Below are 15,752 nucleotides of genomic sequence, written 5' to 3'. Positions count from 1 at the left end.
CAGCAGAAAAGATATTCTCACGGAGACTTCTGGCAAAACACCAAAAATGTGCGGGTTGCGCGTGCGCAAGCGTAATCTGTTAACAGTGTACCGTAACCATTTGCCCAAAAGTACAGGCATTTCTCCATGTATTTATTGATGACGTGAAGCCAGCAGACTCTTTGTTGGGTAGAAGACACGAGCACTTTGGCTCGTTTCACCTGGAGCAGGAGAACTGCTCCGGGTTCAGAGAGCTGCTCCGGTGCTCCTTACAGGAGAGTGAGTGTTGCCATCTTCACCTTGGGAGCATTTAAAACTTAGATATAGCGGTCTGCTTTTCACGCGACATATTTCTCGACGCTCTCTGTCCGCTGCTGTGTGTGCTCAGTGCTCACGTGTGTGTGTGTGTGTGTGTGTGTGTGTGTGTGTGTGTGTGTGTGTGTGTGTGTGTGCGCACGTGTCTTTGCACATCGGGGCGGAACTCCGGCATGCGCGATACAGAGATCAGAGTAAAGGAGAAGTGTCAACGCGACCATGTAAAGACAGAAATGACAAGCTGTTGTGTGGATAAGATCAATAAAATACGGTCGTTTAGTTTGTTTAATAGCAGAAATAGGTGTAGACCTGTTCTATAGGAAAGAGAACCTTAAATGACGACTTGTGATCTGGCGCTATCGGGACGGGGGGGTTCTTCAGGGGGGCGCCCCGACCCCCTATTATAACTAGGGTTGGGTACCGAGACGTCCAACACGTCCGGTACCTACCGGACCGAAAAGCAACGCAGATTTCGGTGCTTTCTTCCGGTGCCTGAGCCGATTTAAATACTTTTTTTAACACTACTCTGTAATGTTGCTCGGTATATATATATATATATATACTAAAAAGGTAGCGCGGTACCCGTACGTTAAAAACGATAGGATTTTGATGTATCGATACTATTAAAATAGCGCGGATCAGAGCTCACTCCTCCACTCTCTGTTGTCCGCCTGCATGCAGAGAGGGTTGGAGGGGCGGGGCTTCCAGCGCTCACACAACACTCACAGTGCGCGCACAGAGATCGCTGCAGACACGAGCACGAGCTTTTGAACGTCCGTCCTCGGCTTGCTGGAACAAATCTCTCAAGTTGATATTCATGATGACGTGTAGTCCAGTAAAGCAGCAGTTTGTAGAATCCAACAGTATCTGAGTTCTGTTGCACACGGTCCCATCAGGCCACCTGATGCTTGTGTCTGTTCTTTTTTTAAATATATATTGTTTATAGTTTGAAGTTAAAAGGTTTGAAGCTGTAGTTTGAAGACAAGTGTGTTGCGTGTATTTATTTATTTATATGTAAAGTATACTTTAAACAGTTAATATATTGTTAAATTTTTAGAAAAGGAATTTCCTTGGCAATAAAAAAGTATCGGTTTAGGCACCGGTATCGTTTTAAAACTATCGGTTTAGCACCGGTATCGGAAAAAACCCAAACGATGCCCATCCCTAATTATAACGGTAGGGGAAGCACTGCGATTTATTTATGTGTGCGCACGCGCTTACGCAGCCTCAGCAACAGGGAGTGTTGCCAACTTGACGACTTGCAGACTGACATGAAAGCGTATTGCTATGCAGTTTCTGTGCTCAACGAGCAGCGGGTGCTGCCGCAAGCCCCTTCGCCTCCCAATATCTCACAGGCGGTCAGTCTCAACGGAGCCTCGCGCTGCGGTCTCCGCCTCCAGATTGAAAATTAATTGTGCATGCGCAAAGCCGCCGCTGATCTGACCTGCGGTCTGATCCACTATGGCAGAGCACTTTAAGTCAGGATCACTTCTGGATCTTTACTCTTCTCTCAAAGAGGAGAACTTTCCTCACATGACACATGAGAACAAACATTCTAGTGATGAAGTTCAACAGATCAGATCCAGATCCTCTCTCACTGATACCTGTCAGCTGTCCTTCACATCTCCAGTGATCAGTATGTATGTATTATTCATAATCAGAAATTCAATCAATTGAAGCAGTGAAAAGAAATTGTGTGTGTGATTCTCTGTATTCTTATCACGATCACCTTAATCATTTTCCACAATCATGATATGTATGGTGTACTAATAACACTGTCATATAATTATGCTTTCAACACATCCATACGTTTCTTAAGTGCTAAATAAACTTAAGGACAGCACGGCACGCAGCGGGTGATAAGTCTATGTCTGTGAGACCGACAATGGGTGTGTGGTGTTCAATGTCCGCGGCTCGAGAAGGTCTTGTAAATATATGATTCCTTGTCGGCAGAATCTATATCGCCGCGTACAGTCATGATGTGAGAACGGATCTTGGCGATCTGGAAGAACTCTCTCCCGATAAAACTAATATAATTATTATCGCTCCTTCATCAGTGAGGAAGGGAGCTGCCTTTTTTGTCCCGTGGGAGTGGCCAGTTTATCCAGTGAATTTCAGTAATTCTGCCCGGGAGCAGGTTTAAATTTTTGGCTGTGTTGCTATGGTGATTTTTCTAAACTTGCTTCGAGGAACCGAAAAGCCTGAACTACGTCATCTTATCCTGAAAATTAGCCAGCTAACTCAGTAAGCCAGGTACGAGAAATGGTGCCCTGCTTTTTATCTGTTTTTATTTATTTATTTTCATTATTTGTTTTATTGTGTTTTTTACTGCTCCATCTTTTAATGTGTATTTTACTATGCTCTTAACTGTTGAAATGTTTGGCCCCTGTTATTGTCAATCTGGTTTTAACACATTTATTTATGTATTTTCCTGACTCCTGTACAGCACTCTGTGACCTTTTGTCTGTGAAAAGTGCTATATAAATAAACCTTACTTACTGCCCGCCTCAAGGTCTCACCGAATGGTGTATGAATGACGCGACATTTAACGTGCAATTACAACGCTACAAAAAGTTCCTCCTCAACCAGTCTGCAACACGGGACAGTTTATTGTTACATGCATTAGGGTCTTTTTCAAAATAAAGTTAATTTTTCTTCGGAAATTCAGTTAGGTTTAGGCCCTACAACTACTTAGTTAGGTTTTGGAAAAATGGACGTTTGGGCTCAAAAAAGAACTATGGACGTGTTACCGAAATACGCAAGTTACGTGACAAAAACATCAACGTTTCACGCGGGGAGCCAAAAGATCTTGCTGAAGCAATGAGGTGCTTTTGCATAGAAAGGGTCCAATTTTGCACCAAATGTGTGCATAATACGTCATTTAAATACGTACAAATGGCTTGGAGCCCCAAGACGCTCGGTGCATTTCACCCTCTGAGGACAGATTGAGATTTATTTTGTTTTGACCCCCGTGGGTGTTGTGGAGGAGCCACATTAACACCCGGCTAGAGGTGGAAGAGAGGTTTTCACTCGGTTTAATTGTTTCCACGCAACCATTAACCTCTGCAGACAAAGAGGACATCATAGAGGGGCGTTAACAGTATTCTTGTAGCTGCACTACACAAAGGTGGACAACGGCCGTGGAGCCGTCTAATTAGCGCGAGCCGTCATGTTGAAACCAACGCCAGATTACTGCCGTCATACACTTTGTTTTTTCAAACTAGCTTGAGGACAGGATGCTCGACTGCTTTTTATTGATTTCAGCTCCGCTTTCAACATTCTTCAGTCACACCTTTTAATTCAGAAACTGACCTGGATGTCAACCCCGCAGTCATGGGGCGCAAGATCAGTCACAGACAAGTGGCCGTGTGGCGGGAGAGGTTTAATTTGGGCAAAAAGCTGATTATTTCTTTAACAACAACATCATCAACGTCATTCATACATCATTCGGTGAGACCTTGAGGCGGGCAGTAAGTAAGGTTTATTTATATAGCACTTTTCACAGACAAAAGGTCACAGAGTGCTGTACAGGAGTCAGGAAAATACATAAATAAATGTGTTAAAACCAGATTGACAATAACAGGGGCCAAACATTTCAACAGTTAAGAGCAACTAGAGCTTTAAAAGAAAGTTGCATACAGTGAACAGGGGTGGATTGCAGTTCAATTGTATTTAATGGCTTCCATCTCTCACTCACTAAATAGAGTGAACAAGCTGCAGGAGAGCTAACAAATGGAGATTGGCAGGTGTGTGTGTGTGTGTGTGTGTGTGTGTGTGTGTGTGTGTGTGTGTGTGTGTGTGTGTGTGTGTGTGTGTGTGTGTGTGTGTGTGTGTGTGTGTGTGTGTGTGTGCGTGCATTAAGGGGGTTATTTTGAGCACAACTGATATCACAATGTATCAACGTTAAATTAATGAAAACCCTGCAGCTGCGTGTTTGGCTCCGTCTTTACGTGACAAATTACATTGCAAGCTAAATTACACGATCAATTATTGCACCAAAGTGTGTTTGACACTTTGATCCGAGCCAAACGAGGAAGAAAAACATGTCGGATAACAAAATGTTTTCATAGCAACTGTGTTTCTGTCGCAGCGAGGCTCCACATGCAGAGTTTAGAAAGAGGCTAAAACTTTATAATAAGCATCTTTAATAAATGGATAAAAACTTAGTTCATAGTTGTTTTACTTTTAAGAAACAACAAAACTTTAATTGATGATGTTTGCAAGTTTATACTAATGCTATGATTTTCAACAGTTTATTGAAGCACACATTATAACATTGTATAAACTATATTAAGTATTTGTTAACGATTACCCAAAAACAATTTTTTTTTTAACAATTTGTTAATGGTTAATAATTGGTTCGTAAACAATCTATCAACATAATTTAAACGCCTTCATGAAGTTACAACTGATGATTATATTATAATTTGATGATTTGTTATTAAATAGTTAACAAATACTTTAATTGTAAAGCATCTATAAACAACATTTAGTTAGATAGTTAATACTTTGTTAAATGGTTAATAAATGGCTGCCTCTCCGTCTATCTATGTAATGTTTTAATTTGTTTGGTAATCATTAACAAATACTTAATATAGGATATAAATTTTATAACGTGTGCAACAATAAACTGTTAAATAGTTGATTTATGTAATTATTTCATATTACCCAAACTAATGATAAAATAACAAATTATAGCATTACTAATCATTATTATACATTATTATAAATGATTGATTACTATCGTATTGTTTGTTAACAGTCAAATAGATTATTTAAAGTTGAATTAACTACCGTTATTATGAGATTATAGGCTTTAAGAAACATGTCAGTTTTATTTTCACCCTTGTTTCCTGTTTAAATCCAGAATTTCAAACGTGAACATAACATCAGATTTAAGGTTTTGTAGTAATAATAATAATTTGGGGGAAGCTTGTCGAACCGAGCTGAGCTCATACTTCGTTCGGGACCGACTTTAAAAACTGCTAAACTTTTTTTGGGGGATATGAATATGGAAAAGATTTCCTCCGTCTGCCTCCGAGGACGAGGGCCGAGCGTCTCCCCTCTTTGTTCAAGTCCATCGTGGCCTCTGGAGTGAAGTGATGATCTTTTACTAAAGTGCTCAAAGTGCCGGGTGCAGAGGCTGCGGCAAAATCGACTGGGATTACCCGAAGAGAGGGGACAGCGGCTCTAAAACGTTCTGGTGTTTCGTGTGGTGACACTTAATGGGCACAAATGTTCCTTCTCTTTGAAAGCTGCCGGCGGCTTCAGATTGGACCTCGTCGTCCAGCCGCTGATTGATTCCATCTCGAGTGTTTGTTTTTCACGACAGAAGGACAGGCATTGACAATGTGGATCCGAGGCGCACTGGAACAAACAGCAGCACGGACCACTTTCATCCGCAATGGGGCTTGTCATCGGCTTTTTGAGCTTCAGAGAGAAAACAAACAAACAATAAATTGTTGTCTGTTCTGGACGACGTCGCTCCTGTCATGTGGAAAGACAATAAAAGAGCGTCTTCTTCTCTCTCTCCGCAGGTGGAGTCTCCGCTGGCAGTGGACGCGGTGTTGGGAGAGTCGCCGTTCTCCGTCACGGACGACAAGGTTTCCATCACAGAGATGCATGTTCACGGCATCTCCAGCCTGACCCTGACCTTGCAGCCCAGCCCCGGGAACAGCCACACCATGGTGGCCAAGGCCATCGGCGCTCAGACGCTCACGGCTCCCAAGCAGGTATAATATAATATAATAATGCTTCCAAAACACAACTAGTGGGAAGATATTGTTTTTTTCTTACAATCATTCTATTTTATGTTTCTAAAAGTTACGCATTACCTCAAACTAAACAAGAAAAATACAATAAAATAAGTAAATTAAATAAATAAAATATTATATTAAATAATTAAATAATAAATACAAAAATAAATAAATAAAATAATAATACACAACAGCATAATGACCAACTATACGAACAATCAGACGAGGACAGAAAACATACAAGAAAACATAAATACTCATTCTCCATATTGAACCTACTATAACAATTATATATGAATGAATGAATGTTGAGCACTTAGGTCCTCGGGGGTCCCTTGGATCCCAAAGATGCAACCTCTCATTCTTACCACAAAGATTTATTTTTATATGCTTATTTCTCCTCAATTCACTAAAAGTTATCATGAGCTAATGCCTCATTTCCATAGTCAAACAAAACATTTCAGGAAACTTGTAATCCAAAAAAAATTGTCTTAATGTAATGTATATTAATTAAATAATCAACTTGTGAAGTTTCATGTTGATATCCATAAGTTAATGTTTAACCCTATTCACTTGGATACAGCTACATGTGCTGCTGCTGCCACACAAACTGAACTCTTTCCCGGCGCTCCTGTGTGTATTTAGGGTTGGGAACCGCCTCACAGAGGTTATGTTACGGTCTCCGGGGATGGAGATCAATCCGATGCAGAAAGAAAAGCTTTCATGTGTGTCATTCTTCTCAAATTACCCCACAATAAATAAAGAAACGTCAGACTCTAAAATGCACCGTGAATATTCCAGCTGCAGCTTTGGTAGACGCCAAAACACACAACTCGGTCTCGTAAAAAAGAAATATGCAGGAGATGACCCTTGCTCCATATTTATGAAGGCTGTGTCTGTGCTGATGGTGACGTTAGCAGCAGTCTAGCTCAGGTAAATAACAAGCGCTCGGGCTTTCTTCCAAAGCACAGACTCAGATGGATGGTAAAGACGTCGGAGCCCAGGCGGCCGCATTTCACTGAAATATTCATCCTAATTGGGGACTTTAGCAAAATAAGTTACCTGGTGTGTCACCGCCTGTGTTTACTGTGGATGTTCTGCCACTATGCATAAGACCTGATTCTGGACATGAAGCAACACATCAAAGCTTTTTTATTTTAATTTTAAATCTCAGCAGCTGGATCCAATGAACAAATATTGTATCAAATGTGTCAAAATCCTTCTTAAAATTGGTGGTTAAACTGTTTTTAATGTCGATTAGTGTACGGAAAAATAGCACAAGGCCAAACGATAATGAAAAAGCCGCGATCAGCTGTTAAACTAAGCAGACAGAGCATGCATAGGTATCAAATCCACGGCCCGCCACTGGTGTAAATCTATAAGGTAAAACTGACAGAAATATTTAAATATTGCTTTCTGTTCTTCTGAAATAACTTCCCCAGTTGATTACTGACATTAAGACATTTATGTGTTATATTAAAAGGTTTTTGGAAATATGCAATATGATGCATTAACTTATCAAACATGTGCTAACTTTCATACATTTGGAACAAACAGAACAGAAAATAGTAGTAAAATATTAGTTTCTGTCCCAAGAGGTTAAGAAAGACTTAATTTCACAGTGAACTAATACGTATTCGTGGTGCTGTTGTTGTTTTTTTTATTCCAACCTTCATATTAGCCGTGCCGGGTGTAAATACTTCTAATACGTCCAAATGCATGACTCAGAATAGATTTTATCGAGAAGCGAGGAAGACGTCTGGACAGAATCTGTGCTTTTTCAACGCCACTGTGTCTTCAGAGCATCTCTGCGACTCTCTGCAAGGAATCAGTTGGCAGAAATATGGGAGAAACGTCCGTGCGTCCGAGTCCTTTCCCTACATCGCCCTCTCATTGGCTAAAAAATGCAACGACAACCGCGGTGAGGGAGAAGCGGGCATTAAATTCCAATTTTTCTTGCTTTCCGCTTCTTGGCCACCATGAAGTTTAATTATTGTAATGTATTGTCCTAAGTGCTCTCCGAGGGCTGGGGTCGCCGAAGAAAGGCGACCAATTCCTCCGCCGGCAAAGCTCTCAGAGGAGTGCTGGAGCTATTTCAAGCCATTTGATTCTGTTTTGCAAGAAAAATTTCCAAATGTCCTCTATTACTCTAGAAATGAATGAAACACATAAACTATGGACGGGGTTGGAGCCGGACAATCAAGGTCCTGTTGCATTTATCTGTATTGCACTTGACAGAATTCAAGTATTTCAGATCTCGACGGTTCAACATGGACCTTTTCTGTTTTGCCGTGACTTCCTCACTGCCGCCGCTTAAATTAGCGACTTAATAAGGTATTTATGAATCTGGAACGTATTATTACGTCTCGAGTCAATGCAAATTGCTCAGAATAATATTTCCAAGGGAGTGTTTTTTAATATGCATATGCATGATTTATAATGAAAGCTGTTTAATGTTCAATTTACATCCACATGTACGTTCCCTGATGCCATGAGGCACAAATCCGAGATATATCAAATGCAGGAAACTTCCTTCCTAATGCGCATTACTTCATGGAAATGGACAGATTACTGCCGACGGTTTGGTAAACTAGATGCATGAAACGATACAGACGGATCCCTCAGGAGCTCATCAGCTCTTTGATGCCCCGGTCGCCTCTTTTCTTCTGCGAAACAGCTTCTCTTTCTAGCAAGTGCTTTGAACCAAAACAAACAAGATCCTCTTCTTAACGGGTATAACTTTCCTGCATTGGATCGGCAATGAAAGAAAGAATACACCCATTCTTTGCCTTTTCATGCCTCTTTTTATACCTTTTGTTGTCTGTCTGATTCATTTTCATTAATGGGATATCTCAGGATCATCTGGAGGGAATTTCTTAAACATCGGTACTAACGTCCACTTAGGACTTGAGGATGAACTGATACGAATTTGGTGGTTAAAGGTCGCCGTCACCTCACAGTTCGTAACTCAAGAACGTATCGGCTAATTATGACAATCCTAAAGGATCAAATGAGGATATTGAAGGACCCTTTGGACAGACGTGGATGTAAACTGTAACGTGACTGGTCGGTGGAGAGTAAATCTAGTTTCTCCCTCTATCGGCTCTTTCGTAGCGGTGTCAGCTCGTGAAAACAGACATGTCGTATTCAATGTATTATTTAAAATCATCCGTATCAAAGGGCTGTCTTCACGCTGTCATGCTGCGATGACAGAGGTTTGGCTCTCAGCGGGACATCTTCACAACAAAGCTGGCTTCTCCCTAACTGGACCGAACGGGGGGTTTGTCCTGAAAAGTCTGTGTGTGTGTGTGTGTGTGTGTGTGTGTGTGTGTGTGTGTGTGTGTGTGTGTGTGTGTGTGTGTGTGTGTGTCTGCTCTTTGCAAAAAAAAAGGAGCCTAATATTGTCCGACTATTCTTTGGAAAGAAGATGCTCCCTCTTTGTCAGCTCCCCAAGCTGTGAACAAACGGGACCGTCAAACGCAGCCTCGATCACACAGAAGCCAGTGTTGCTGGTTTCACTCTGCGGCGGACGAATGTCATCAAGAAAAACCGCCGTGCAGGAGTTTAATTTAGTCCGGTATCATAAGGGGGGGACTGGGGACGGTGAAGAGTGATAGAAGATGAGAAAATGAGGAGATCACACACAACAAACACAATCGTTGTAGCCTTCAGGACGACTCATTCAGCCCTGCACTCCGTGCTTGAAAGTGGTTTTACTGGCGCGTGCACGTCAGAGGCGCCGGAGCTTGTAGCGAGCGTGGGGGTACTGCGGGGGTACTGCGGATGTTCACGAACGCTCTGGAGATTTAGGTTTTGGAGAAAGTCCACGTCTTCAAAGGCTAGGGAACAGATATTCAAATCGTGGTCAAAGAATGCCATCGGAAACATTGGAATATTCTGGGGATAAATATACAGTAAACAGAAAGGAAAAGGCACAGATTGTTATTTGCTTTCCAGAAATAATCAGCAAATACATGGAACTTTTCTTTTTGAGGGAAGGATTATTATTATTATTATTATTATTATTATTATTAGCAGCTTTCCTCCGTCTGCTTCACGCTATTCACCAGTTTCCTCCTGTACAATTATCTCTCAACCTGATGTGATTATCAGACAATGGGCCCCGGGGCCCAGTCATGCAAAAGGCACCCACAATCTTTCCAACAAACATAGTTTTGGTTCTCTTTGTTACCTTGTCTTTTGTGATCATTGTGTGTCTCTTTGTCATTATTTTGACCTTTTTTGGGGGTAATGTTGTGTCTCTGTAGGGTCATTTTGGGTCTCTTTGGGATCATTTTTGGTCTTTTTGGGGTCCTTTTGTGTCTCTTCGTGGTAATGTTGTGTCTCTGTTGGGTAATGTTGTCTCTTTGGGGTAATTTTGTGTATAATTGTGGTTGTTGTGCCCCTTTTTTTGGTTAATTATTTTTTCCATCTCTTTGTGGTCCTTTTGCCCTATTTAACTTTTCACAGTTATGTTGTGTCTCTTTGCAATTGCTTTGCGTCTCCTTGTAGTCGTTTTATGTTTTATGGCATTCAATAATCCATCCATACACTATTTTAAGCCTCTGAAGTCGGAGGTTAAACCTGTGAAGCACCATTACTGGTAGAAACTCAGTCCACTAACTTGTTTCTCTTTAGTGAGCATAATTTTCTCACATCAGTTTTTTTGGGGCACACACACTAATTGGATTTTCTCTTTCTTTCAAAGCTCGGGAAGCAATTTATGCTCAGCAAAATTCTTAACGATCCTCATTTCAACTGTATTAATAAAGTAATCAACCCACTCCAATTTGCTAAATGTGTTCATAAAGGTCAAATATAATGTTTCATTGCTCACCCTTTTAAAGGACAGTTATAGCTACATTTCAATATGTTTTGTACCAACAGTTCCAATGCAATATTCTAGACCTAATAATCAATCACAGATTGGTTATTTCTTTCTCTCTCTTTACCAGCTAATCTAAACTGTACATTTTTGTCTGACAGGAGGCCAGTTTGTCGGTCTGGATGCTCTTCAGTGACAACACAGCTGCCAGTCTGACTTACTTTGATCCTAAAGACTACAACCTCAACGCCTCCACGCTGGATGACAGGGTCGTGTCGGTATCCCAGGAGCCTCAGCAACGCTGGCCAGTGCTGGTGGCCGAGGGGGAGGGCAGCGGTGAGCTGGTGCGTCTGGAGATGACCATCAGTGAGGCCTGCCAGAAGACCAAACGCAAGAGCGTCATCGCAGCCGCTACCGTGTATGTCAAGGTCCGCTTCGGCCCGGAGGAAGATTCCGAGGAAGAGGCCACCACCGAGGGCGAGATAGAGCTGGTGCCGATCACCAGGCGTCCGATCATCGATCCGAACATCAGCGGGAGAATTTACGAGACGTCTAACGAGCAGCCCGCCAGTGTTCCCATTGATTACACCAATTTCCCCACGAGCAGCAACCAGGAGAGGCCGACCGAGAGCGACGAGCAGGAGGAGGAGGAGGAGGAAGAGGAGGAAGACGACTTTGTGCATTCGCCTCGCAACATGACCGACCTCGAGATCGGCATGTACGCTCTCCTGGGAGTCTTCTGTCTGGCCATCTTAGTGTTTCTCATCAACTGCATCGTCTTCGTGCTAAAATACCGCCACAAGCGGATCCCGCCCGAGGGTCAGGCCAACATGGACCACTCCCACCACTGGGTGTTCCTGGGCAACGGCCAGCCGCTGAGGGCCCAGTGCGATCTGTCGCCACAGCAAGTGGAGAGTCCCACCCCAATGGAGGGCGTACAGACTTGCTGCCACGGGGACCACCACAGCAGCGGCAGCTCCCAGACGAGCGTCCAAAGCCAGGTGCACGGGCGGGGAGATGGCAGCTCCGGGGGCTCCACGAAGGAGAACGGCGAGGAAGCCAGTTCACCCACCTCCAAGCGCAAGAGAGTAAAGTTTACCACCTTCACCACCCTCCCCACGGAGGAGCTGCCATACAACTCCATCCCCATTGCAGACGAAGAGGACATTCAGTGGGTCTGCCAGGATATGGGCTTCCAAGACCCCGAGGAACTGCACGACTACATGCGCAGAATAAAAGAAATAGCCTGAGACAGGAGGTGCGGCGTGACGCACAGCTCTCAGCACTCTAAAGAAACATTTCCTTTCTATTTTTCTCTTTTTTCACCTCGGTGAAAGATATTTTTCACGGACTAAAAGGCCAATTGTTGTTTTGGTTTAGGGTGTGTTCCATTTAGTTTGCACAGTGCTGTAATCTCATACACGCTCACAACGGAGGAGAATGCGAGGAAGCCAAAGACTTGACCAGAGGATCTCGATCACGAGAGAAATCTGTGAATCTTGGCCGAAGGAAACGTGTTCCACTGGGAATCTGAGCCACAGCCAGAGGTGAAAGCTGCTCCAGCTCGCTCATTTTTCAGGATTGTATTTTTTTTTCTTCAAGAAAGCCTGATATGGACAGGAATGTAAAAGAGGTTTGCTGTTGGCTGTGTTTCTGCTGGCTCAGTGGGACTCTGTGGTACTGTTCCTACTCCAAACAAAGATGCCTTTGATGAACAAAAAAAAACTGTCAAAGACTCTCATGAAAGCTAACTTTGAAAAAATTAAAAATAATAATCATTTAGTTTTTTTGCCAAAGTAGAAAAAAAGTGTTCTTTTAATGGCAAAACTTTCCTTATTGTTGTTCTTGGTGCAGCTCACTCATGATTTGTACTTTTGTTCATCCCTTACATTTTTCTACATTTCATAGGTAGTCAAAAAGCAGTGCCCTACTACTACTAGTCCTCTTGGCCCTGAATAAATCTAATGCCTTATATACAAAATGGTCACAGGTCACTTCTTATATCAGCACCCTGTTTTCTCACCACAGCTCGAGACGGTGTGGCGAGATGTAAAAGAACTACGACCGACCTCCAGCATGAGGTGCAATTAGCAGAGAGCTCGTGTAATTGTGAGGACCTCTATTGTTCTTTGCATGGAAGGCGATCTTGAGGCACAATCAAACTTTTTTTTCTTTTCCCTCCAAATTTGTAAATGTTTGTATCATAATTATATAATCATTCATACACACATGACTAAAGTAAAATTAGCAAAAATGTTATCATGCATTTCACGCATGCCATGTCAGGCCTACATACATGCAGACATTCCTTCGTTCGTGTGTGTGTGTGTGTGTGTGTGTGTTACTGTACCGAACGAGGAGCCGGTGGAAGTCTCGGAGGTGTTGTAGCTTTTTAACAAAGTGGTTGTGTCACTTTTAGACTGTTTGAACAGAAGGATTTTGCTATGCATCAGAATTGTAACAGATCTTATCTTTTGATGATGTGTTTCTCCTCTTTGAGTTCGGTTGCCCTCTCGCCTTTTTTGGGAACAATTCAAAAACGTACAAAAAAATCTCACTGAACACAAGATCCTCTTCAGGCACCCGACAAGAATACCACTGATTAAATTATTTTTTTTTTGCTCCATCATTTTAAATCACGGCCATCCCATGTTTTCATGTAGTTTTTTTCGAAAACACACTCTACTATGTACATCGTCGTCCCTATTTTTTTGTTGAATCCATACCGGTGAACTCACATCTGGAGGGCACAAGATTTGCGTGGACGAGTGCAAAGACCTAAGATATTTGTTGTTGTTGCTGCTGGCAGACGAGCTGCGTTCAAGTATCTCTGGATGCTGATTGGCTTTGCTGACATATCAGAGGGATTGGAAAACGGCGGATGTGTGTTGCAGATTTTTGGAGTTGTGCAGCAAGTTGTTCGTTGTTGCGTTGGGAGTTTAATGGTTTGCTAACTCTGAGTTTTTTTTTAAACGACACAGAAAGCAGAAAAGGTCTTTTCCCTTTTCTGCTTTCTGGCAGTTTTTTAGAAAGAGCATATGATATCTCAAGTGGGATTTGAACCAAAACATTGCGAGGCAGCTGGGAACATATTAAGTGAGAGCATGATGACAGCAGAGCTAGCAGAGTATTTTTTAATTACTGCTTGCGAAGTGTTTGCTTTTTAGTCGGCGGCCGGTGATGACTTTTGAAGGTTGATGTTATTCAAGCTCTGATCTCACATAAAACAAGTTATTTTCAGGACTAATGAAGTGACCATGTGATAAGAAATTTGTTTCCGTGTCACTTTCATTTAATACTGTACAAAGGGCTTGGATTTTTTCTTTTATGTTAATCGATTGCTTTTCGTGATCTTATATGAGAGAACCGACTGTGGTGAAAATGAGCGTGAACTCTATACGTCACTCAGAACTGTCAATCAAACTTTATGGCCATCGATCCTGCTTTTTCAGCCATATTAAAGACCCAATCCAGAATTGTTCTCCTCAAGGCAGCGCTGTTAAAACAAAAGAAAACTGCTTTATATTTGACAAAAAAAAAAAATCAATATTTTATGTTTCTCAGCTCCTTATTCATCAACTGGCTATGACACAGGTGTTAAATATGATATGATGGTTTGTAAATACTGGAGCAAAGCAGGATTTACATTTTTCACTCGAGTGGATGTTGCAATGAGATTATTTTCCATCAGTAAGCCATTAACCTCCATCGAATCTTCTCCATGTATATAGATCCACGTTTGATCCTGGATTGGGACTTTAAGGATTTGGTTTACTGCATGCCCTCTCTTTGTTCCACATGGTTTTAAATTGAAAAATGACCTGATTCTAGTGTTTAATAATATTCAATCTGTGTTAACATCTGATGAAGAGATGAGACTTTATTTTTTAAACAGTCCAAGCCCGTCCCTTCAGCCACAGCATCGACATGACTCGCCATGAAATTAAGAGCAGCAGCAGCAGCAGCAGCTAAACAACGGTTTCTCAGGATGAATGTAGGATTATGAAATAAACCCGGTTGTTTAGTGCTAACGTGGTCAGCCCAACCTGGTGACAACACCCTGACGGATTAAGTATCTAATAGCAGCTTCACACACTGTTTCGATTGTTTTTTTAAAATCTTTTTTCTGTATAATTTACTGACACAGTATGTAAATATGTCGCCCACGTCTTTAAAGAAAACATTTTATTTTTCACAGAATTTTGAACATCCTACTTCCCCCTTCCCTTTCTGTGCATTTTAAGTCTTTTTTGTAATGCTGCTTTGGTGACGGTGTGGTGCACATGTTGCTCAATTTGTATTTTCTTCAAGCTGCTAATTGAAACTTAGTCTTTTTACAACATGTAACTGAACAACTTCTTGAATTGTACCTTTCTGACCCCCCTCTCCCCATGGAAAACTGTGCACGATGTGCACGGCTCAGTCGGCTGTGCCAAGTTACCACAACACTGACAACAATATGTTAATGTACAGAGCACTGTTAAATCTCCTGTATTCTCTCAAAAATAAACCCTTGTATTTTCCCGTTATATGTAAAGTACTAAAGAAAATGCAATACACAAAAATACATTGTGTCATTTTTACTTCATCTTAAGACTTTTATGCATTTTTTCAGCCATGTTTTGAGCTCCAGTCTGACGTCGACTGGAAGTCAGCAAGGATTTTTCTTTCATAGCGTTTCAGCTCGGGCACTTCACAAGAGGACTGGAACAGAAATCACAAACATGTCGGATTTTTGCAGTATATATGAATATAATGATTATAATTGCCGGTTTAAATTAACTTCCACTCCTCACAAGATATGTAAACATTGCAGAGACAAGGACTTCAAGACAAGAGGGGAGGTTTATTAAGCATTTCATTTATTTTTTATTTTA

General features: G+C 41.8%; 1 protein-coding gene across 1 annotated transcript in view; it reads left to right on the top strand.

Annotated features, from left to right (window-relative positions):
* tmem132e (transmembrane protein 132E) overlaps positions 1-12,125 on the top strand; it is a gene marked incomplete at both ends in the record, with an annotated part of 132,574 nt that extends 120,449 nt beyond the window's left edge. Inside the window, 2 exons of the mRNA XM_079237078.1 lie at positions 5,832-6,026; positions 11,037-12,125. Of these exons, the coding sequence (XP_079093204.1) occupies positions 5,832-6,026; positions 11,037-12,125 (1,284 nt within the window). The remainder of the gene's footprint in view (positions 1-5,831; positions 6,027-11,036) is intronic.
* Between the last annotated feature and the right edge of the window lie 3,627 nt (positions 12,126-15,752).

The sequence above is a fragment of the Taurulus bubalis genome (genome assembly GCF_910589615.1).
Source record: "Taurulus bubalis genome assembly, chromosome: 2".
Lineage (NCBI taxonomy): Eukaryota > Metazoa > Chordata > Actinopteri > Perciformes > Cottidae > Taurulus > Taurulus bubalis.
Note: the sequence above shows the minus strand (reverse complement) of the source record. Positions and strands in the feature narration are given on the sequence as shown.